Raw genomic sequence first — 24,146 nt, 5'->3', positions numbered from 1 at the left:
CTTTAGGTTTCAGAGCGGCTTTTAAAGGGACTGTTTGTAACTTCTTACACGTATAAATCTACCGGGTCGGGATCCCATTCGCGCTCGCGTTTGGCTGGATCTCTGCTCCTCTGCCTGCTTGCCTTCACTCACACAGCGCGCGCGTTTTCGCTGTCTCGCTCCACCTCTACACGTGCATGCGCGCACACTAAACACTGCAGAAGACTTCGTAGCTCTGAGAATATCTAGTGAATGTACAGTGGACATTTGTGCTGAAATAACTGCTGCAGCTCCTCCAGACCAACAGAGGTTTCCCGTGTCTTGTGAAGTGACGGAGCTCCGCAGCGAGAAAGGTTATCGTCTCCGACCGGGTGCCGGTGTCTCCCTGCGGGCGCAGTCGGGAAGCGATAACGTTTCTCTTCCTGCTTCAGCCCCGGCACCGACCCGCTTTTCCTGCTTCAGCCCCAGAGGCTGAGGCACTGTTTTGAGCGATGATCGTTCATGTCTATGTAGAGCGAGCACAAGCAGGAGCCTGACGCTGACTTTCGTTGACTTAACGGCCACAGGTGTCGCTGTTAACAAGCATTTCTGATTCTTACAAACAGTCCCTTTAAACTCCACGCCTTCAGCCCCACCCTCCTCCTCCTCCTCCTCCTCCAGAGAGTCGCTCCTCTGGCCGCCGCTCACCGTGACGCACACACCGGGTCCACATGCACCCTCACACCGGCTCCCTCCTCTCTCTCTCAGTGTGAAACTGCAGCAGAGGGCTTGTTTTCCCGCATGTTATTGTGAACAACTGATGGGAACTTCGGAGCCTTCCCCACCTCGGTGTGTGCACTTCCTCTCCAGCTGAACAGCCGAGAGAGTGAAACACGAGGCGGCTGCAGGAGCGCTCCGGTCGGACAACATGATGAAGTTGTCGGTCCTCCTCCTCCTCCTCTGCCCGCTGTGCCTCGCAGACATCCCCGGTAAGCAAACTCTCATGTGTTTTTCTTAATATTTTAAGTATCCGCTGCTACAGTATCGTTTCTGTTAGAGAACAGACAGACCATGTGGTGTAACATGTCTGATAAACATTCAAATGACCTCCGATGACCCAAAAAGTAAAACCTACTCATCCATCGCTTATCCAAAGATATTCTATTGTTACTTTTACGCCAATTTGTTATTACTTTCCCCCTATCCTCTTTCATGTCTGTTCTTATTGTGTAGTCTATTTCTACTCAAAGAAAACATTTCCACCCTTTCTTCTTCTTTTTTTGTTTTTTTTGAAAGCTACTTAATGAGAAATGTAGTTTACTTTATCTAAACAAATACCTTATTTTTAACCTTATATTTAACATCAGATCTTAAAGGATAAGTCTGGGGTTATTCCATATTTTTCTTATTGGCAATGAATCACATGAAAAAACCCAAACTAACAATGAATATTATATCCTATTAGCCAGTATTGCCTCATATAGCCTTTTCCTCTGTGCCATAGACCTCCAGTCTTGTACAAAAACTATTAAAAACACATAAATGAACCACACTGTTACACTGGGAGACAATTTTATTTTATTACCATGATCTGTAGTTTATTTGGACTCATCCTACGTATACTGTCCAGCAGTCAGAAACAACTTGCTAGTGCACCAAATCTGTAAATTTGGCTCCTTTTTTTTTTTTTTTTTTTAAATGTAGTGATAATAATGAAACAGAAATATACTATTTGGATCTAACAAAAGTAACCAGATGTTATCAGAGTTTTTTTCCACTGCACTCCTGCATCAACCAGATGAGATTTTAAGCAGCATATCTGTTCAAGAACATCAGCTCTGTTTGTGCTGTACTGTAGCTGGTTGGTCATCAGACAAACAGGAACACAGGTATATCCGGTGTCGGTGTCCAGCTCTCAGGAACCTCTCACCTTGAAAGCACAGAGAGACAGACAGACAGTACAGAGTGGATCCAATAGGACTGAAATGCCCTCTAACTTTGTGTTTGCTTTGTGGACACTTTACATTTATTCCCTCATGAGTCCAGTCAGATGATGTCAGACAGATGTGAAGCCAGAGGTGAAACCAGCTGCAGGTTAAAGGTCTTCGCTCCTCCTCACCACACACATTGCACATTACATCCCCCTGTGTCTGACATGATAGCCGTCTTTTGTCAACATTACTGTCTCTGTTTCCTCCAGAGACATCATATCACCTCGGGCTGACTGACTTCACGTGGTTACACTGTATCATCTCTGTCCCCTCCCCCTCCATTTGTACTACAGAGCAGAGCTGCATCAATCACTCCTCATCCTCTCTTTTCAGGCTTTTTATGGATGAAGATTAGCTGGATTCGAAGGGAAACCACTGGATTTATACACTTATGTTTTCTCCTTTTGTGTTATACAACACATTTGAGGGATTTACTGATGAGTTGAAGTAGCTAAACACAGTCTACAAGCTTGAAAATAAATCCATTTCATTTTCATCAGGGTTACTGTCCACGGTGCCGGAACATATTTCAAAGTTTTATCCATCTTTTCTTTGCGCGAAGGTCACCTTATGAAAAGAAGAAGCAATTCAAAGTATTTGAATGTCAAGGTGCTGCTGCTGAACTATAGTTCACTCTCAGACTGTACCTTTCCAGAAGTATCTTAAAACTACTTCTCCAAAGACCTACTTTAAAGACAGTACCATCACTCTTATGTTTTTAGGACGTTTTAAAGAAAACACACCAAAAAGATACTCAACATCAGTAATAGAAGATAGTTGTTATTGTCTATTTTCCACTGCTGTCCACTTTTGTTTGTTTTTATGTTTGTGAGAAAGCTTTACTCTATTCTACTTTATTCCCCAGTTAAAACAAAGCATGTTTTAAAGTAATGAACAGTTGCTAATCCACATTCCTCCTCTTTGTTCCAGCACCCAGTGAGTTTGTGTCCTTGGCGGAGATGGAGGACACCCTGCTGAAGAAGCTTTTCCAAGGCTACCAGCGCTGGGTCAGGCCCATCCAGCATGTCAACGACACCGTCAGGGTACGCTTCGGACTCAAGATCTCCCAGCTGGTTGATGTGGTGAGGAAACATCTGCAATCACACAAGCACATATCCATGCACTTCTGTATTCATGACGAGATTTGTAGTGTGGATCCAAACTACAGTACAAGGTGCCACAAAACCCTCAAACTTTACAATGTTGTGTTTAAGATCTATTCACGATCTTATGGTACAGTAGGCTTTTAGACTTACTAAAGAGGTAAATCACACGGAAACATATTAAATTATTAGAAAAACAAAGCTTCATGTCACCCATGTCATCATGTTTTTAAATATTTAGCTGAATATAAGCATGTTACAGCTTCAGAGACCAGATGTAGACGATGAATGTGACATATACAGCATGGAACATATTTTTTCCATTTTGGAAGTTACTTAAGGAGAAATGTAGTTACAAACTAAATGTGTTAACCCCAACACTTTATGTAAACAAACACCTTATTTTTAACCTTATATTTAACCTCAGATCTTAAAGGATAAGTCTGGGGTTATTCCATATTTTCTTATTGGCTATGAATCACATGAAAAGACACAAACTAACAATGATTAGATCCTATTAGCCAGTATTGCCTCATATAGCCTTTTCCTCTGTGCCATAGACCTCCAGTCTTGTACAAAAACTATTAAAAACACATAAATGAACCACACCGTTACACTGGGCAACAATTTTATTTTGTTACCATGATCTGTAGTTTATTTGGACTCATCCTACATATACTGTCCAGCAGTCAGAAATAACTTGCTAGTTCACCAAATCTGTAAATTTGGCTGCTTTTTTTTGGCTTAAAGTGATAGTTCGGGTGTTTTGAAGTGAGGCTGTGTGAGGTACTTCTCCATAGTCAGTGTATTACCTACAGCAGATGATGGTCGGCACGCCCCCAGCTTGGAGAAGCAGACAGGAGTTACCGCTCGGGAGCAAAGCAATGTATTACTGTGGGCGGGGCCGGCAGGAAAACATATTTTGGCCACCTAAAAAAATCTTTATCAGTTTATATAAGTGTACGCTATATTTACAATATTTTCACCTGTTTACCTTGCTGTGAGACAGCTATATATTATCTGGGGAACTGAAGCTGTTATTTATGCTCTGACCAAAGCCACCAGAGTACATTGAAAAAAGAAAAAAAAAAACATTGAAAAAACTTAAACTGATATTCATATTGATATATATTGATCGTATATATTTTTTTCTAATAACGTAGAACTAATGATTTATTGTAATGATGAATAATATCGACCTCTATGTGTCGTCATATTGACGGAATAAGAAACCAACAAGATAGGAAAATAGATTTGTGGTATTTTTATTTACTTATAACCTAATATCATCGGACACTCAACGTCCACAAGTCGTTAAATATGCACTACTGTTACGCCATGTAAACAAACCACGTACCTATCAGCTGGGCGGTCAAGATCAGAATAGAGACGTAACCGCTTAAAAGATGGGTGAGTTGTTTGTGTTTTTTAAACAGAAAACACAGGTTTTATACTGAGATATTTACTGAAAATGACATACAATACAGCCAACAGTAGCTTAAGTAAACTTTCAAGCTCCTGGTGATCTCTCTCCAGCCAGCTGTCACCTTATTTAGGAGTTTGTAGTGAAATGAGGAGGTATTGCATCAGATAACTCCTCATTTCAACTTCACCAATCAGCCGTTCCGCTCAAAATGGCACGCTGTGCAGCACGTAGTCGCTCACAGCCAGTTAGTTCATTTAAATAAAAAACAATGCGATCAAACTGATTTAGTCACTGACGCTTGCTCACATCGCATTCTGTGTGGAAGGTATAATATGTAGGAATCCCCAACCTTAAAGTTCAAACTGCGCCTATGCTTTTAGGTGGCTAAAAATACATATTACTGCCGACCCCGTCCACAGCAGTACATTGCTGTGCTCCCGTGCGGTAACTCCTGTCTGTTTCTTCAAGCTTGGAACGAGCAGACCGCCATCTACTGTAGGAAACACACTGACTATGGATAAGTACCTCATACAACCCCACGTCAAAACACCAGAACTATCGCTTTAATTTTGCTAAAAACTATGGGACTCAGCTGTTTGTGGAAATAATTTATCATTTAATTTAAAATACTTTAATTAAAAAAAGAATACATTGTGCATGTATAGTGACTAGCTTTTGAAAATGTATGTCTTCATTAGGAAGCAATGGGCTTGGGACTGAGAGCCACAGACACAGTGGTGAGACACTGGCAAGAAAGCACCACAGTGCTTCTATTTATTTACAGATGGGCACAGTTGGGTTTGATCTTTTTATGGGATTCACTGACAACAACAAAAATAGAGAACATTTCCAGCTTTATCCTTCAGAAGAAAAGAATAAGTTAACACACATGGAAATATGAACCACAGTTCGATGCGGTTGGTTCTTGCGTGCCGAGCAGTGTCGCTGTCCGTGGTGCTGAAACCAAACAAGCCACTGGCAGCTTGACAGTGTGGAGCTCTCCGTGGTCCTGAAATAGATCTGGAACACTCTCTTCATATCTACAAACACACAGTCTCCGTCTCTGGAGTGTTCCTTTAATATTTCAGAGGCTGGCCGTGATAGGTTGAGATGGTTTAGGTGTCCAAGAGGAGAAAAATAGAGGATGCTAATGGAGGAGACGCTCTTCTCGCCTTGAAATATTCATCTCAACCAGTTTAGATTTAGCTCTTCAATCCTTTCACCTGACACGTAGGCTGGGCAAAGACAATCAGCGATGAATTAAACAAAGGCTCCTTATGGTTCTGCAGAAACCATCCAACTCAGTCTGACAGCTGAGGCCTGGTCCGGATACGCTGAACAGCATCTTTGTGCATCTGTTTCTTTCTCTCAAGTCTTTTGCTCTCAGTCTTTTTCCAGTCTCACCTCCAGTGATGTGGAAATAAACCTGTGTTAACCACTCTCATCTCTCTATTCCTGTCTTCATCTATTTACCTCTTTGCTGCATCTATATTGCTTCAGCTTCAAGGTTCACTTCACTGCACCCACCTCCGGTTTTATGTTTCTTTTTCTTGTTTGCTAAGGAAGTGGTGGAGACAGGTAAATGAGATTCTGTCTGATTTCATGGCGAGGGAAAGGATGATTCTGTTTACGTTCAACCAAGCTTCTCATCGAGTCAACTAATCAAATCTAACATTGTGATGGAAGCACCCAGATCAGACTTCACAAACAACCCTAAAAAGGCAGTCTTGCTTTTTGTTAGTAGAGACAAACATATTCATGTGAACATAACTGATATTGTTGATTAACATTATTTTAAACTACTAATATTTGCATTTGTTATCTATATTGATATGTACTGTAGCTATCTGAAAATCAAGTGGGAGATATCAGAGGCAGTTTTACTTTTTGTATACCGTGGTCCATGTATTAATGACTTAACAATAACATTGGGAGTGATGGTTTGTGTCAGTTGTGTGTTTTTGTTTGATCATGAAATGTGCTTATAACCTACATGCTGTTATCTCGCTTCTGGGGTCTTTCTCCCATTTTTAAATATGACTCTTTTGTCTGTTTTAGGATGAGAAGAACCAGCTAATGACAACTAATGTTTGGCTGTGTCAGGTGAGCAAGACACAAAAAAACAGCTGAGGTGAAATGGTTACCATCGACCTCACCATTCGTATCCACGGGTCAATAAGAGGGAACATGATAATATTGATATGGATTCGCTAGTGTCTCTTACAGTCTAAATACACAATACTGTCTCTATTCTGTCAGATAAATGCAAATCTCTTTTGATTGTATAACACAGTAAAGGATAAGTATTTTAAAAAAGTATTAACTTGACAACAGAATTTGACTAAAAGGCAATGATTTTTCTTTGTAAAAATATTTTAAAATTAGTTGCATTATGCAATAAGGCAATATACAGCCATTAGTTTCTTCTAAACAAGCCCTATGAAAGTTTTAATTTTAGTATTTCTTTGTTGTTTTGTGTATAATAGAACACTCTAATGGATTTGATCCTATTCCAGGGATGAACTTATTAAAATATGTTTCATCAACTGTGATGCCTGTAAATGCAAACAAAAGTACTATTGTTTAGTAGGCTATTGTAATTAGGTCTAACGATACTGCATCCTGTGTCCTCTGTTTGTTGACCAGGAGTGGACCGATTACAAGCTGCGATGGAATCCAGACAAATACGGAGGAATCACTTCCATCAGAGTCCCCTCTGAAAATATTTGGCTCCCAGACATCGTCCTCTATGAGAAGTAAGACTGATTTAATGTGTTAGGAACCAACTGACTGACTGACACTCTCTGCCCGTATGCAAATTACAGCAGCAAAAAGTTCATATACTGATATATAGAATCTAATTTTCAAATTGTAACCACATTTGAATACTCTAATGTAAGCTCTAACGCACTAAAATAACGGTTATGCTATACTAAGTTATGATCAAAAGTGCTACTTTCAGTCCATTCATTTTCAGTAATAAATAATAATAAAGTCAAACCACAAAAGATGCATAAAAAAGCCAATATTAATACAATCACCAGATTCTGTAAATGTGATTCTGAGACTTATTTTCTGTCTTCAGTGCTGATGGGCGGTTCGAGGGCTCCCTGATGACCAAAGCCATCGTCAAGTTCAACGGTGCCATCACCTGGACGCCACCCGCCAGTTACAAATCCGCCTGCACTATGGACGTCACCTTCTTCCCCTTCGACCGCCAGAACTGCACCATGAAGTTCGGCTCCTGGACATACGATGGCCACATGGTGGACCTGGTCCTGAGAGACAACCAGGTGGATCGGAAGGACTTCTTCGATAACGGCGAGTGGCAGATCCTCAGTGCCACCGGTGCCAGAGGGAACAGGAAGGACGACATGTATTCGTACCCCTTCATCACGTATTCCTTCATTCTGAAGAGGTTGCCGTTGTTCTACACACTCTTCCTCATCATCCCGTGTTTGGGTTTGTCCTTCCTGACTGTCCTTGTGTTTTACCTTCCGTCGGATGAAGGAGAGAAGCTGTCGCTCTCCACCTCCGTCCTCGTGTCGCTCACTGTGTTCCTCCTGGTCATAGAAGAGATCATCCCCTCCTCCTCCAAGGTGATCCCGCTCATTGGAGAGTACTTGCTCTTCATCATGATCTTCGTCACTCTCTCAATCATCGTCACTGTCTTCGTCATCAACGTGCACCACCGCTCCTCGGCCACCTACCACCCCATGTCGCCGTGGGTTCGCAACCTCTTCCTTCAGATACTGCCGAGGTTGCTCTGTATGCGTGGACACACCGACCGCTACCACTACCCAGAGCTGGCTCCGGAGAGCCCCGAGCTGAAGTCTCGCTCCGGAGGTCGGAAAGGAGGCCAGAGGGGGAACAGCGGAGCAACTTCTGAGGGGAAGGAGGAGGAGGCCTGGGCGACCATGTTGGACAAGGCTATCTCCTCAGTGCGCTACATCAGCAGACATATCAAGAAGGAACACTTCATCCGTGAGGTGGGTTCAGCTGGATCAAGAAAGACTGGAGTAATCATTAGAATAGCTCTTAATGTTTTTATACATTGTTTTCAATCATCTCCCATTTCTTCTGTTTCCCCAGGTGGTACAAGACTGGAAGTTTGTGGCCCAGGTGTTAGACAGGATCTTCTTGTGGGCTTTCCTCACCGTCGCAGTACTGGGCACTGTCCTCATTTTCACTCCAGCTATCTACATGTTTTTGAAAATCCCTCCGCAGACTGCAAGTGAGGATCCACCTTCACACTAGTAGCAATAACACTCTCACAGGCAACTGATGATCCACCTTCAAGAGTCTATGAAACATTTGTTACCACAGGTGTTTTGTAAAGGAGAACTTTGACTCTTTGATGGTTAGGTTTCTTCTCTAGATCCACTGTGTAAAATGTTCTGTCTGTCATTAAGTCATTATGTCGATACTTTTTATGCACATTATAGCATATTTCAAATTATTGTGATGACATAGGTTGCGTCAAAAATTACAAATTAACGTGCTATTAAGTACGCAAAAACAGTATGTGAGATTCTTTAGTATGTCCGAAGCCTTAGTATGAAAACAATAGTACATGAATTTCAAAATATTTCTGGTGAAATATTACAGTATGCAACGACATAAGGCGGCATAAATATCCCACAGTGCAATGCGGTAGAGACAACAACGTTCATAACAGATGTTGACGGACAGCTCTGTAATGTCAATAACGCTTCAATTAAAGTGCAAGTATAAGATTGCAATTTTTTCCAAGCGTAATATTGATTTTAAATTAATTTTAGACTTAATTTGAATACGTTTTTAGACTTTGATTCTCACAAACCGTCGTTTTGGTCACATGAGGTTGGCACGGGTTACCATGGTTACGTCTCCAACCGGCAAGGAGGATCTCAGGAAGTGACGACATAAATTACTTAATAGTATGCGATTTCAAATAAAGCCATAATGTTTTGTTTTTAGATAAATAAGACAGTCTTAAAAAAGAAAACTGGTGCAACCTGTATTGCTTTTCAGCCAAAGTCATAAAATTCTACACATGGTGGCTTTAAGCAGCATGCAGCTATCAGTACACTAGATTACACAGTGGTCATTTTAGAAAGGTATTCAAGCTTAAAAGTAAATAAAAGGAGAACTAAAACTAATAAAAAGAGAAATCAAACTATACAAAAATTCACCACAAATTCCGCGATTGGCTTTATTTATGTTTCTAAATGGTATTGCCTTTGATTTGGTTTATGTGGTGGACCATCTAAAATTCCCAATGTCAAACTATCCCTTCAACAATATTATGTTCCTTTTATACACAGCTATTCAGTAACTTACTGTAGCTACGTTTTAGTTGTACATTATATGAAAAAGAAATTATTTAATCTCTCAAGGTACCAACAACATTTGAACTACCGTACACACACTACCGATGCAACAACCTGTTACATTACAGAAAAATACATTAATAGGTCTAATTTGTGATGTCTGAACAGCTTGTATTATTTTTTTCTGTTAAATTCTGTGTCCTCGTCTTTCTCAACCTCCTCAAACACACATTTTGTTATATTTTGCTCACTGCAGTTAGTGAAACCATTTCAAGCAACATAATATATAGTGTAATGAATAGATGAAGACTTATTGGACATTTCTTACACAATCCTCAAAAGTGCAGTATTTGTATTGTTCAGATGTACTTTATTGCACTAATAAAGTTGTTTTAAATACATGATGCTTTATTTTTTCATAATTAATGCCATATTTACCTCTGCTCTATTCAATGAAAATTAAAATCCATAATATCATATCTTGAACAGTGTCAACAATTGAAAAAATGAAACGGTCCAGTCACAGATAACAAAGGGACAAAAAAAAGTAAAGTACTAATAAAAATATAGATGAAAAGGGTGAAGTGACAGCACCATCTAGTGGTAAACCAGGGAGATGTAAAAAAAATAAAAAAAATAAATGAAATATCAATTCCAGTGTTCAACCTATTTTCATTAATTACATACAGTGACTTTATTACAAGACAATGACACTCCTGAGGGAATAAAGTAGACTTTTTGCAACTATAAAAAACAACATTTCATTTGCTTTGAGTTTTAGTTTTATTGAATAAAATGTTTGATTGCATCATTGTTCTAACATAATCATCATAAAACTACTCTAATTCACAATGAAATGAATATATAAAAACATATATTAAGCTGTACATTTTACACAACTGCAGCGTTTCATATAAAGGGTATTCAGTTCATTTTGGCATATTACGTTTCTGTTTATCTTGTGTGCAACAGAAGTGTAGCCTTAATATGTGGATTGTTGTTCATTGCCAAAAATCCTGACAAGTACTGTATATCATCTTATGCACCCTTTTAACCATTTTAAACTCTAATGTCCCCTTTATGCAGATACAGTATATCTAAAGGCAAAACTAATACGTTCCTTCATAAAAGTTCATGGTTGAGGCTCAGAATATGTTGCTCCTAAATCACACTAGGGTAAATGTTTGAGCTTCAACCACTTGGAGGCACTGCATCATTTGATCTCAGTTTTCCTCTTTTTGTGTTTTTATCTGTGTTGACCCGTCTGACTGTCCAGGTGAGCTTGTGCATTGCGCAGCATCTCCATATACAGCCTGTTGTTTTCCCTGCAACATAACCAGAAAGGAGAAAAACACGGAAAAATGATTAAAACTTTAATGAAATGTGCTCAATTATATCATTTTAATAGCATATTAAAAGAAAGTTATAGCAGGGACAGCGAGACTGCTCAATGGCAACAAGAGATAACGGTTTTGAAAAGAATAAACTGATTTAGCAAATATATTTAATTAAAACTATAATAACGATTATTAAGTAAAGAACTTGGTAGATACTACCTCACGTCACAGTGGCACAGTGGTGAAGTATGGCACTAAGACTGCCTTCACTTGCAAAATAAAACATTATGAAGTCACTGCTTTTATGGTAAATCAGTGTAAAACATTGCAATCATAAATTATTGTGATGTGATATGAGTGTATATACAGTATAATGAGGTTCACATTGGAAATAAGTGTTGCATTATACTTTCATGTACTAACCTCTGGGCTGACTAAGCATCCAAGGACTGTTGTCTTTTATACCCAAAATAAAAAACAATAAAGGTGCATAGAAAAAGCCTAACAACTGATTTGCTGCTGAAGATCTCACTCACGTTGCCACAGAGCGGTCAAACATCATGTTACTCATGTCCATGTAATACTGAGCATCTGTCCGTATTGCCGTCCAGTACTCACTGGCCTGAGGAAGAAAGATACTTTGTTATAAAATTGCCTCTTTAATGGCTTTTGACTACACACCCTTAAAACTTGACAACATAAAAACACAAATTGGACCCTTTTGTATTTCCTGTTGCGATGTTTGTTAATGCAGTAGCTGACAGGAAGTAGACTTGGACCAAAGCTGTTGCCCTAGCAACAGAATGGCAATGTAAAAGGTCAATAAATCATGCTCAAACTCTCTAATCTATATATTCACACCACATAGCGCAGTGTTACCTGTTCCTGAATGGTGTAACCCCACTGGTTCTGAGGGTGGTGTGGATCCCAGTATCCCGACTGTCTCTTCAGCCTGATGAATCGCTTTGCCTCCTCCTCCTTCATGAACGGGGCGGCAAAAATCCCTAAACACAATGTTAAAAAGAAATGAAAAAACTGTTTTCATTTCAAATAATCAAGTCATTCTTTAACATTTATAGTAACAATAAAAAAACTTAAAAATCAGATCAAACTTAACACAGTTGGTTAGAAAAGAGATATCACATGTTGAATGGTCATAGATAATGCACATGCAGGGTAAATCCAAATGTATTTAAACTAACCAGATTAAATTGCTCAGTCAAGTGGATTATCATGGCCCTAATTCATCAACACATATTAATTAAACACAATTAAGATTCAAAAACATAGTCATTCATGAAAGTGTCTGACTTACCACTCAAAAGAGCAAACAGGATCACAAACCTCATGTCTATAAAAAGTTAAACAAATCAGGTTTCTAATAAGAAAAGTCATGCATAATAAACATACAACTCACAGAAATAATACACACAGACATGCATAAATTGTTTAAAAAAATAGCAACTTCTTCCTTTTTGCCTTTTCTCAATAAATAAGCAATAGATAAAGAAAAAAAAATAATGAAGTTATCAAAAAAGTAGCAGAAATGTGAGATTTACCTGCAGTTTGTGAGAACAGTGAGCTGTTGATCAGATGACTGTCTGAGTGTCTTCAGAGCTCAGAAATCTCTCATCTGACTGTGAAAGTGAACAAGAGTTTCATTCACAGATGTTTACCAGGAACCAGAGAGGAGTGAATGGCGTCAGGCATCAGGCCGCCAGCCGTTCAAGGGAACTACTTACTGTATATGGGAGCCAGAGCTCTGACAGGCCGTCCCAAAACACACACACACACACACACACACACACACACACTGGAGCTTCTCCACAGGACCAATTCAAGCTCTCAGGGTCAACATAAAGACGCCTCTGTCTGGACCAACAGTCTGTCGGTGAACAAACTCTTGATTTGAACGAACCCGATATGTTTAGGTAATGACAGCAATCTGTTGTATCAATAAAAACTTAATACAGTAAGACGAAATAAATTAACTTCAGTGCACAAAATGTGCACACTAGGGCTGCAACTAATGATTATTTTCATTGTCAGTTAATCAATTGATTATTTTTGTTATTAATCGATCAGTTATTTGGTCTATAAAATGGTAGAAAATTATGAAAAATTTCATTCAGTGTTTCCCAAAGCCCAAGATGACGTCCACAACTCAAATATATTCAGTTTACTGTCATAGAGGAGTAAAGAAACCAGAAAATATTAACATTTAAGAAGCTGGAATCAGAGAATTTATACTTTTTTTTTCTTAAGAAATTAGTCAAACTGAACCAATTATCAAAATAGTTGGCGACTAATTTAATAATTGACAGCTAATCGATTAATCGTTGCAGCTCTATGCACGAAAATGCATTTTTTGTTGTTTTTGTTGATGTTAGTTTTTGCATTAATATATCAACTAGTTAACTATTCAGATACCGACATGTTGCATTCATATAATTTTGATTGTATGACATGTTTGTGGTCACTGGAGAATGTGTGTTTATTAATATACAATAGTTTTGTGTACATCAACATTTCTTCCACTGGGTGGGGTTCTAACCACGTTCATGGTTGGTAGGCATTTCACATTTTCTGCTCCAGGCATTTCCCCCATGTGTGACACACATGGAGTAAAAATGTTTTTTTTTGTTTTTCCACAATATTTTGGAAGCTGTGTCAATGGATTAAAAAATTCAGTAGAAGGAAGCAGACCTGTTTAAAAATAGTCTTTTGCAAAAGCACATATGTGAGCTCAGTACGTTGTGGACTTGAAATCAGGAAGAGAAGTGAGAAAAAATAAAGATATTAATTAAAACTGTCTAACTTAAAACCAAAGGGGGAAACATTAACAGAATATGCATGTATGTAGCATCACCTAAGGGAGGGGGATTTAAAGCTTGGTTTTTGAGTCAAGAAAGGCTCGCTAAGACCTAAAAAATTTCAAAGCAGGTCCTGAGAGTATTAATTTGTGATTTTTACTTTTGAAGGTGCTGCAGTAAAGGCTCACATCCTTTAAAGTATGAGCAGGAGGCTTCCTGTGAATTTCTTCGTGTGATGTAATATTTACACTCTCGTTCAAGACGCAGCCACAAGAAAATGACCACCTAAAAGCTGAAGTGAGGATAAGAGAGAGAGACAATAACTAAAGGTCCAGCAGACCACAACTCATTAATAATTTAAACTCCTTCTATTTATGAACCTTAGCATCTCTAAGTATGAAAAAGTGTGACAGTATTTTATTGCATGTAATTGTATGAGCTCTTCTTTGAAGAATGTTCTTTGATCACGTGGTTGTCGTCCACCCACACAGTGCACGACTATTGTTTGCTGTTTCGTTTGTGTCTGTGTGACTCTCTGCGTCTCTCCCTCACCCTTGTGTGCACTGCTGACCTTTTCCACAGTAAACTCCTAAGTGTGTGTGAGAGGTCTGACCTTTCTTCGACATCCCATAATAAACTGAGTCGCTACCTTGCCAGTGTAACGGAGACAAATGGCTGGCTGGCAGCAGGACAACTGAGGAGGAAGTGTTTCGGGAGGACCAAGATGCACTTCATCATGTGGGCGGATATTCATAGAAACCTGAAAACAACATGTATTAGAGGAGAGAAAAAGCCTTACATTAAAGGTGCTCTATACAATATCCAGAGCATTAATATAGCAGCAAACAGCTATTGTCTATATAAAAATATAGAAGAGTCTACCTGAGCAGAGGATGAAGTCGCTCTTCCTCTGTATGTGTTGTAATCAGAGCTTCTCCGTCCTTTGTTGACATCTCCAGGCTGGCTGCACGTGCTTTTAAGTGCATGTGAGCGTGCCCGACTGGCTAGCTCATGACCTCTGCTCTGCACTGCTCTCATATGGCGGTTACAGCGGATAACGCTATCCCAACCAACGGTGTTGTTGCGGAAGCATAGCTCCCACCCTCAGGTTACATCTCAGGTAAACACTGTTAGCTCTGTCAGCACTTTCGCCATCGTTGCTCTGTTAGCACTGTTAGCACTGTTAGCTGCGAGCCGCCGGCTGGTCGTGTCTAGAAGGTAACACGCAAATTGCCAAACTCTTGCGAGAAGGTTAAGGTTAGGCATTGACCTTGAATAGTTAACGTTAGGAGAGGTCGTTGGGCAGCGAGTCTCGCCAGAGTTTTTGCTAGTTTTTGCAATTTGAGAGTTACCTTCTAGACACGACCCCACCGACGAGAGCCAGTGAGAGACAATAGAAATGCTCCCAATCCCGTATTTAGCATCTTTAATTGTTTCTTAGGTCATTTTTCATTTGTCATATTTTGCAAGTATTTCAGAAAAGATCCCAAATGAAAAGTATGAATGCACAATTGCAGACACAGACACATAACATGCACACACACACACACACACACACACACACAAACACACACACACACACACACACACACACACACACACACACACACACACACATAGAAATACAGATTTCCAAAGCATGCATACATACACACACACACACCTTGGGTAGCTCAGGGACCCTTGTGCTCTCTGCCACAGCGAAAGCTCTGCGTCTTCCACACATCAAAGGTAGCGACTCAGACAAAACTAAAACTCATCTGACCTCATTCTATCACACACACACACACACACACGCACACACACACACACACACACACACACACACACACACATATGCACCCTGCTGGGACAGGCGAATATTTCAAATATTTGATTAGGGAAAAGGGGTGATAAGGGTGTTTAACAAAATATAGGATTTAAAATGTCATACACAATTTTTGTCATGCTTTTGTCATTGCTGACTTTATGTTTTGACTTTTGTTCGTGTCTCTGTTGTCAGCAATTATCTGTCCGCTAGGTTTGTTTTAAGTAGTAGAAGAAGACAAGAGGGTTGTGGAGAAAAAAAGGGACTGAGAGAAGAAAGAAAGAAGCAATGGTTACTCCACAACATTTAAGTCCATTAGCAGAACACTTCTCATTTATAAAAGATAGAGAATAAACAGCTCCCTCTGGTCTCTTTTCTGCTCTTTCCTCTCTGCTATTGCTCACTTCCTATCAGTGGGCCGCCGGTGTATTTAAAAAAGCCAAAATATGGTAGGTCCAGCTCAGTATTGAGAGGGTCAAAATCTGCATTTTGGATTCAGATTCACAGGAACAAGACGATTTTAAAAACTAAATCTACAAGTATTTCTCTCATCTTTGATGTTTAAACAAATATAGTTTGGAAAGCACCTGAGAGACAAACCTCCGAGGTACTTCTGAGAAGTGTTCTTGCTTTGTTGTTTTATGTTGTTTTAAATGTGTTGTAAAAAAAAAGAATTGAGGGGTCAGATCTAAGTCAATCTCTGTTTCTGTCTGAGTCAGTTGGCTGGTGGTGAGATTCTGCACCCTTTTTTTTTGTGTATGTGGTTTGTGAATTGTTTCTCTGGTGTGTGACAGTATGTGTTGGCAAGTGTTTGCAACCCCTCCCCCCTAAGGGGAAAAATAATGTTGAGAGGAGGCAACACACGGGGAGACAATTTATATTTATGCTCCAACAGATTCACAGACTCACTGCGTAAACACACACACACACACACACACACAAAGAAAACGTTTGCATACTGAATCTGAATGTATTGCAATGCACCAAAGCTATAAATGTAATTCACAGTGAAATGTGAAGTTTATAATAAGCCTGACGCCATGGTTAACAAACAATAAGCTTCATTTTATCATGCGCTGATGTTTGATTTTCACGTCAGTTAGGGTATGAGATTTTCATGGTACGATAACCATCTCAGAAAATATCACGCTTTCACGATATTACACTATTATTTTTATTATTATTACTATTATTAGTAGTATCAGTTACAATGACCCATAAAGAATGAGAACATAATTATAATAAACAGAATTATAAACCTGATAAAAAATAGCATGTAATAGAATGTATGTTTACATGTTAGCAGCACTTGCATAATTAACTACTAAATGAAAAATGAAAATGAAAAAAACATCAGCTGTGAGCTTCTTAAATAACTCCCTATGATTATTAACATTGAACATATACTGTAGGTGAGCGACAGCGCAGCCAGGCTGATCCTGTCTGCACCTTTGACTCACTTATGTCATTTTTTTTCAATACAGTACATGGTATGTTAACCGTCATCTTCCATACCACCAGTATACCGTTGCAATCAGTTTAAAACTTCTGCAAGCAGTATGTTTGCATGTCCTGTATAAATAATTTTGGATTTCTTCATGTTATCTTTCTTGTTTGATTACTTTGATTCCTTTTCATCTGCATGTTACTGCTGGTGACACAGAACAGTGCTGCTCGTGGTTTCAGCACCATGGACGGCTCTTCATTAAACTTCAGTAAAGTTATTGGTAGTTTTAACAAAACTTTTAGTTCACAGTTGGATCAATATGTTTTCCTCTGTGAAATGAGGATTAGTTTAGTGTAAGCGCCTTCTGACTGGCTAGAAGTTTGCCCAGCGAGAGCGTGTACGAGGATGAAGGTTGCGATCAGAGGTTTCCCTGAGCCCACGGCGGCTGTCTGCCCACCTACAGCACAGACAGACAGATATGGGATTCTGTACCAAATCACATCTAGCAGCATAAATCTCCTCTGATGGAGCTCCACGAGACGTAGACATGTGGGGTATGAAAAATAGCGAGAACTGGTCTAATACCGCTGGCACAGGACTGCTTCTTAGATGATATGCTCCTGTTCCATTGAGAGGCAGAGAAAGGGAGCCATGAGGGGGAACGCTGCACATTTGTGCGAAAATGTTCTCACCGCCTGTCGGATCCTATTTCCGACTGAAATTATTTATGGACTGGAATAAATAGGTCATTTGGTTATGAGCCAGCTTGGCACAAAAAAGGTGACAAATAAGGCAAATATGCAGTTGATGAACCTCTTTGGAAATCCTGGAAGTGGGAAATTGCAGTGTGGCACACATGACATTCATAAATGCTGGTCTACAGCTGTGGGAGAAGGAGGGTTGGGTGGTGATCTGATTCTACTTTAAGGGCCAAGAGTTTTAGGCCTGGTTGTGACCAGCGCTGAGAAAACTGACATCTGTTTTGTATGTAATGACTCCATGGCCTTGGCTTCAGCATTAATTGATTTTTGGCCACTCCGCGGCAGCTCATCAAGCTGTAAACACATGAATTTATAAAGATAATATGGGGAGTGTGTTTGCCAACCGATGCTTATTTACACATCCAGCATTAGAGCAACATTAGCCTTCACTGGGAGTTGTGTCTTTGTCCACGTGATGAATGTAAGGCTAATATGTATGCTTCTTTTGGTCTGTTTTCCTTCAATTGAAGTGCTCATTCTAAGGTAACAAGAACACAACGCGCTAAAGAAAACATACTTATTGAGGTTATATTCCATTTCTGCCAATAGATCCCCGTAAATGTTACACTCTGGTCCTTTAAAATAACGAATTTGACCTATTTTTATTAAACACATATTGATTAGAGCAGAAATAACTTCACAGAGATTTCAAAATACTAGAAATATTGTTAAAGTTTGAATCAACTTTGAATCACATGAAGCAAAAAAACTTCTGCATGGCAACTTCTGGCCACACCCTCATGTGTGATGTCACATAGCTGCTTTATGCCAAAAATAAATAAACAAAGCATTTAATAATGACATTACTTACTTACTTAGTCCTTGTTGCGCCGGGTGGCACATAGGGCAAGGACTAAGGATCTCCACTCATCTCTGTTCTTTGCTTCCTTCTCAGTGCTGTTCCAGCTGTATCCTCTCGTCTTCATTTCTCCTTTGATGGTTCGCCTCCAGGTTGTTTTGGGCCTCCCTCTTTTCCCTCTGGTGTCCAACGTAATGCCACTTTTGTCATGTCATCAGATGGTTTCCTTAATACATGTCCAAGCTATCTCCATGTTCTTCTTATCAACATTGTTTCCATGTCCAAGCACCCTGTTGTTTTGTGTAGTTCATGGTTTGTAATCTTCCTTTAGGCCAGAATATCCTCATGATCTTTCTGAGGCGGTTATTGTGAAAGCTGGAAAGCTTGCCTATATGTCTCTTTCAGTCATTCTCCAACACTCAGCACCATATAGAAGGACAGATAGTACACAGCTGTTGTATAAGTTTATCTTGGTATTTCTAGTTATATGTGTTGACTTCCAGATGTTTCCAAGTCATAACAATGCTGCTGAGTCTTTTATATTATATTTAATAATGACATAATAACACTAAATCTGTATTTGAAGTGATAAACTGACTATCAATAAAAGTCACAATTAGTGATGTGTCGTCGCGAACGAGCCGGCTCTAATAACCGGATCTTTTAAGTGAACAATAAGAGTTCACTTAAGTATCACTAAGTTTTTTTTTTGTTTTTTTTATTAATTCAAGACAATGATAGGACGATCTTCTCCCCGCCACGGGCACTCCATGCACTGACTGTGACTGAATGTTGTTTTAATGACGTCCATGTGACCACTCAGGTGATGACAGACAAGGATCATACCATCAAGCAGGGAGGGGCGGGGGTGCGCGGCGCGCTGACGGTCTACAGGTACAGAGCAGGAGGGAAAGAAGGAGAGAAAGAGAGAGCGGTGCGCGAATAGCAGACGAGATGAGTGACAGTCGGAAACGAATCAGCATGTAAAATGATGATATTCTGGAAATTATAAGGTTTAGTATAATTAAATTGAATACTTTAAGTGATATATGTGCACACATACTAATCATAGGTCAAAACTGCACTAAATTTGGCTTAATTATAAAAGGCAGAAGTGGTAAAATGAAGAGCCGTTTGGGAGCCGAAAGAGCCGGCTCTTCTTGGTGAGCTGAGCCAAATGATCTGGATCACTAAAAAGAGCCGGAATTCCCATCACTAGTGACCACGGTTTGGAGACAGGTGAGTGCAGGAGACACAAAACTGACTTTATTAAGTTAGTAAAACTTACACCAACGTCACTTGTTAAAGTCAATATTCTACTAAAAAATGAATTAAGCGTACATATTGTCAGTTTAAGGATTTAAATATCACATGCAGCAAAAGTAATCTAGGCTATATTCAATTAACGTTAGGAGGAAATTAGAAACAAGCACTGTGAGGTCTTAATTTCACAATTGAATACTCTGCAACAACTCTTGCATGTAGCGAAGTGATTATATCCATCACATTAATGTAGAGACTTTACTGTAGTTCTTGTTATCACCTGTGTGTTTACCTGTGAAGGTATAATTTAACTCAGCAGCCATATTTCTAGCTGACTCCGGCTCGGACGCGCGTCCCCGTGCAGCGCTCTGTGTGTGTGTGTGTGTGTGTGTGTGTGAGGGAATGTGTTTGTGAACCAGCGTGAACGCGCACAATCTCAACTCCACACTCATTCTGGTCTGTGAGGGTTTTTTTCTCCGTCTCTCCCTCCTCTTCGTCTCTCTCCAGCCTCATGTTCACACCGCCAACAAGCCGGAGCTGATTCCCCGTCTAGCCGACACTGAGAGCCCGCTGCAGGGGGCCGGTGGAGAGCGGTGCCAGGATGAAGTTATGGGGACCATGTTCGGTTGGATTTTATATTTGTGTGGCCATGCTGTTCAAAGGTAGGTTTGGGGAAAAGTGATGAAGTTTTCTTTTCTTTTAAGACACTTCTTTCAGTGAGTGCATGAGCTTGTTTAGATAAATGAATACTAAGACATTATTAATTATACAGGGGTTTGACATATGTTTGGGATAATCTAGAGTTTATATTGGCCTTCATCTGTTATTTCTAAAGGGACTAATGAGCCTTGGTGTGGTCTTTGCTGGAAGCATTTTCTACCATTTGGCAACTTGTTCTTTTGGATTATAAACTATTAAAATGAAAGGCAACATTTAAACCTGAAGTTGATTAGAGATAAACAAAACAGAATTTGCATTTCATGTTGGGATGACAAAGTAAAGGAACTTTTTAATAATTAATTATGTAAAAAAAAAAAGTTATAAAGCCCAAAGAATCACTATAATTTGTTTTATATAGTCACCAAATGTCCTATTGAGTAACACTGGCTTCTGAATCCTTGAATGACAAATCAGTTTTAAAAAAACTCCACCTCTGTCTGCACCCTGAATGTACTTCAGTTACCTTGTGTAAAAGGGAGATTTATTACACTAAGAGTTATTTTTAAACACTGCACGCGTGTCTGTGCGTTAATGTTTGATCATTCGTGTGCAATTAGATGTGCATGCATGACTCTAATTCTCTCTTAAGCCCCCATCCCATCTGTAACATCTGGGTTGTTTACTTGCTGGTTTGTGACACAGCGGCTTTGCTGAAGATATGCTTTCGAACCCTCCATGTATGTGTGTGTGTGCATACAGTATATGCATGTGTAAACATCAAACCACCTTCTTCACATCTCCATACCGATCCAGTCAGTGGTCATCTTGTTGTGAAGGAGGAGGGGGAGGAATGGCTTTAATGACTTTAAGACTGAAGGGAGAGATAAAGAGGATGGATTACATGCCAACCAATGACAGGATGCCGCCACTGTCTGTCATGAAGAGTGTTGTTGTCTCATGGTGGGACAGTGTGTCCTGTCTACTTTTAAAGTAGCGAAGGCACTGCAAAAGATGAAGCTACACAAGTCATGTAATTTAATACTGAGTCTAAGAATCGTACGGTCTTTATTTTTATTCTCTTTTAAACAATTCACAAAAAGGTGAGAACGATTCAGCCCTTTTAAGTTCACTGTCTTTTAAAGAATTTGCTGCAGAATTGATGGAAATGGAAGAGATAGATAGATAGATAGATAGATAGATAGATGGATTTCACCTTTATGTTCACTTCAGATGGCTACCTAAATCTAACACAGACACCCCCTACAGTGTGTTTTTTGAACAGTGGATGTCATGGCGAGTCACGTCTGACTGTTGGCAGGAGAACAGGCTTTGCTCATGAGTCTTTGGTCATGGGGATTAAAGAACCAGCTAGCCGCTTGTAGGCCTCGTATGTTCACATTCACTGCACCGTTGATAAGCAGCTTTAGTCTGTCGAGGGAAACACAAGACAATAACCAAAAGAGGCGAGATAGGACAATTTATTTTCTCGTGACAACTTGAGCTCCATGCAGCTGTGAAAAGACAGATGATGAAGTGAATTAGACTTACGTTTACTCCTCAGGCTGTGGACATTTTTGTTTTGGTTATAACTAAATATAAAAGACTCAACAGCCCCGTATTCAGGTGCAGCAATATACCTGCCAATGAATTTATTGTCCTGACCCTCCCTGGTAATCGTGAAGTTGGCTGGCACAGATGCTGTAATAATATCTGCTTGATTTCAATGCGACGCCTCATCTCTCTCGATGTCTTCCTCTGTCTCTTTCAATTATTCTCTTTCTCTCTTGCTTGCCTCTTACTTTTTCCATGCTCAGCAATACTTACCCCGAACTCTACGCTCTTTAATCACAAACTTTATGTTAAATGCACTTTGTATGCCCTTGTTCAGTATTTCAGTCATGTGTTAAGGTATTATAAGTGCTGCTGTTCATTCACTGGCAATGCTAAAATAGTAGACAGGTTGCACTGCCTTCAAGTTGCCTCAAAAGTTTAAAACTCTGGAACTGGACGTCCTAAATTAACAGTTCCTGGTAACGTGTGGAGGTTTCTTTGAACAGTTTTAGTTCAAGATACAGTATGCAAGGCATGGTAGGTTGTGTCCAACGTGGTGTAGAAGTATGGACATGGTAGCCACGCACTCAGCGTTGCAACACAACGAAGGTTTTAGCTCCTGGATTAGGATTAAACATCCAGTGGTTTTAGAGCTCTGAGCCCTCGATAATAGATTATAAATCTCCTGTATGAATCCATCCATCCAAAACTCCATTAAAACACAACACCATACGCTCTGATCCCTGTTCACCACTGTAGATTGTCACATGATGCTGGAAATGATGTGCTAATGGATGTGACTCGTGGGTTGCTTTAAGCATCACACGCACACAGTGGTAATGAGCATTTGTACATGGAAACCCATTCACTGACAGAGAAATACACAAAAAGACAGAGTCACACAAAGAAGTGAAAAACTTTACAAGTTGGCTGCAGAAAGTGGAGCGGGTTGAAATCGCTCATGTAAAATTGATTTTTCAGGATTACTTTTACTGTCCCTCATCTGTCTCTGTTCACTCTATCCCCTCGTGTCTCCTTGACACATCCCCTTCACCCCTCATCATCATTACTGATGACAATGACATGCTACTCCTCTCTTGCCTTTTTGTCTATTTTAGTGGTTGCAGGTTTCAGATATGAGCCTTTTTACTTACTTACTTACTTACTTACTCTTAACTAAAATGTTATGACCTGTCACATTTCTTATTTTGTTCATCATCTAGATTTTACTGTACGAAGTCGTATGTGTGTACATAAAAAACAAACAAACTACGGCTGCCCCCTCTTCGTCGATTAGGTGACTAATCGTTGTTTTGGTCTCAGTCGACTAAGATTTCTTTAGTCGATTTGTAATTTTTTATGCTTTTTCATGCTGAATGACTTACTTCCAAGAAACGTATGAGCACATCTCTGGTAAACAAAAGATTTTAAGTGGTGCTTTTGTATGATTCTTTGTGGTGAAACTCAGTTTCACAGATCTGTTGATTTAATCAAGAAATCGATTAGTCGACAAAATCAGTTTTAGTATACTAAACAACGCCATCGGTCGGGATGGCGTTATCAGCTGTAATAGCTGTGTGCACAGCAGTAGCCGTGAGTTATCCAGTGGGGAACGCTCACATGAACTAACATGCACTAAAAGCATGCGCGGCCCGCCTACATAAAGAGAGCGCAGAGAAACTCAGATTACAACACACACGGAGGGCGAGCGACTTCTTTTTCTGCTCAGGTAGACATTACTCCTCTATATCTTTACATAGCAAATAGTGTTTGCTGCTTTATTAATGCTCTGGATATCAAATTTAGCACCTTTTAAGTTTTAGCACTTGTGTAATTACTTCACAACTCTATCTTGATGAAGTCTCACAAGATGTAAAACTTTTTTTTTTAACAATTTTATCTTTGCATAAGCATTGGA

General features: G+C 39.7%; 3 protein-coding genes across 4 annotated transcripts in view; 2 read left to right on the top strand and 1 right to left on the bottom strand.

Moving 5' to 3' along the window:
- The first annotated feature begins 369 nt into the window (after positions 1-369).
- On the top strand, positions 370-9,909 carry LOC141775401 (neuronal acetylcholine receptor subunit non-alpha-3-like). Its single transcript, XM_074648738.1, has 6 exons — positions 370-947; positions 2,880-3,031; positions 6,537-6,581; positions 7,125-7,234; positions 7,564-8,467; positions 8,571-9,909. Exons 1-6 carry the CDS (start codon positions 887-889, stop codon positions 8,733-8,735), a joined length of 1,437 nt encoding a protein of 478 aa, XP_074504839.1. The 5' UTR covers positions 370-886; the 3' UTR covers positions 8,736-9,909.
- A 262-nt stretch (positions 9,910-10,171) lies between these two features.
- LOC141775408 (uncharacterized protein C3orf85-like) lies at positions 10,172-12,777 on the bottom strand. The gene is made up of 5 exons (XM_074648746.1): positions 12,687-12,777; positions 12,443-12,478; positions 12,007-12,131; positions 11,664-11,749; positions 10,172-11,115 (listed from the first exon to the last, which is right to left on the bottom strand). Exons 2-5 carry the CDS (start codon positions 12,474-12,476, stop codon positions 11,037-11,039), a joined length of 324 nt encoding a protein of 107 aa, XP_074504847.1. The 5' UTR covers positions 12,477-12,478; positions 12,687-12,777; the 3' UTR covers positions 10,172-11,036.
- A 7,112-nt stretch (positions 12,778-19,889) lies between these two features.
- Positions 19,890-24,146, top strand: part of LOC141775400 (neuronal acetylcholine receptor subunit alpha-7-like) — a 49,333-nt gene continuing 45,076 nt past the window's right edge. Inside the window, exons 1-2 of one of the 2 annotated variants that reach the window (XM_074648737.1) lie at positions 19,890-19,993; positions 20,525-20,679. In XM_074648737.1, coding sequence (XP_074504838.1) covers positions 20,619-20,679 — 61 coding nt within the window. In that variant the 5' untranslated portion in view covers positions 19,890-19,993; positions 20,525-20,618. The other variant, XM_074648736.1, reaches the window with a different exon arrangement.

Source organism: Sebastes fasciatus, chromosome 10 (assembly GCF_043250625.1).
Source record: "Sebastes fasciatus isolate fSebFas1 chromosome 10, fSebFas1.pri, whole genome shotgun sequence".
Lineage (NCBI taxonomy): Eukaryota > Metazoa > Chordata > Actinopteri > Perciformes > Sebastidae > Sebastes > Sebastes fasciatus.
Note: the sequence above shows the minus strand (reverse complement) of the source record. Positions and strands in the feature narration are given on the sequence as shown.

Coding starts and splice junctions, on each gene's coding strand:
- LOC141775401 (XM_074648738.1), top strand. CDS start 887: ATGATGAAGTTGTCGGTCCTCCTCCTCCTCCTCTGCCCGCTGTGCCTC. Junction 948..2,879: donor GTGCCTCGCAGACATCCCCG/GTAAGCAAACTC, acceptor TCTTTGTTCCAG/CACCCAGTGAGTTTGTGTCC. Junction 7,235..7,563: donor GACATCGTCCTCTATGAGAA/GTAAGACTGATT, acceptor TTCTGTCTTCAG/TGCTGATGGGCGGTTCGAGG.
- LOC141775408 (XM_074648746.1), bottom strand. CDS start 12,476: ATGAGGTTTGTGATCCTGTTTGCTCTTTTGAGTG. Junction 11,750..12,006: donor GTTACACCATTCAGGAACAG/GTAACACTGCGC, acceptor TTTCTTCCTCAG/GCCAGTGAGTACTGGACGGC. Junction 11,116..11,663: donor TTTGACCGCTCTGTGGCAAC/GTGAGTGAGATC, acceptor GTTATGTTGCAG/GGAAAACAACAGGCTGTATA.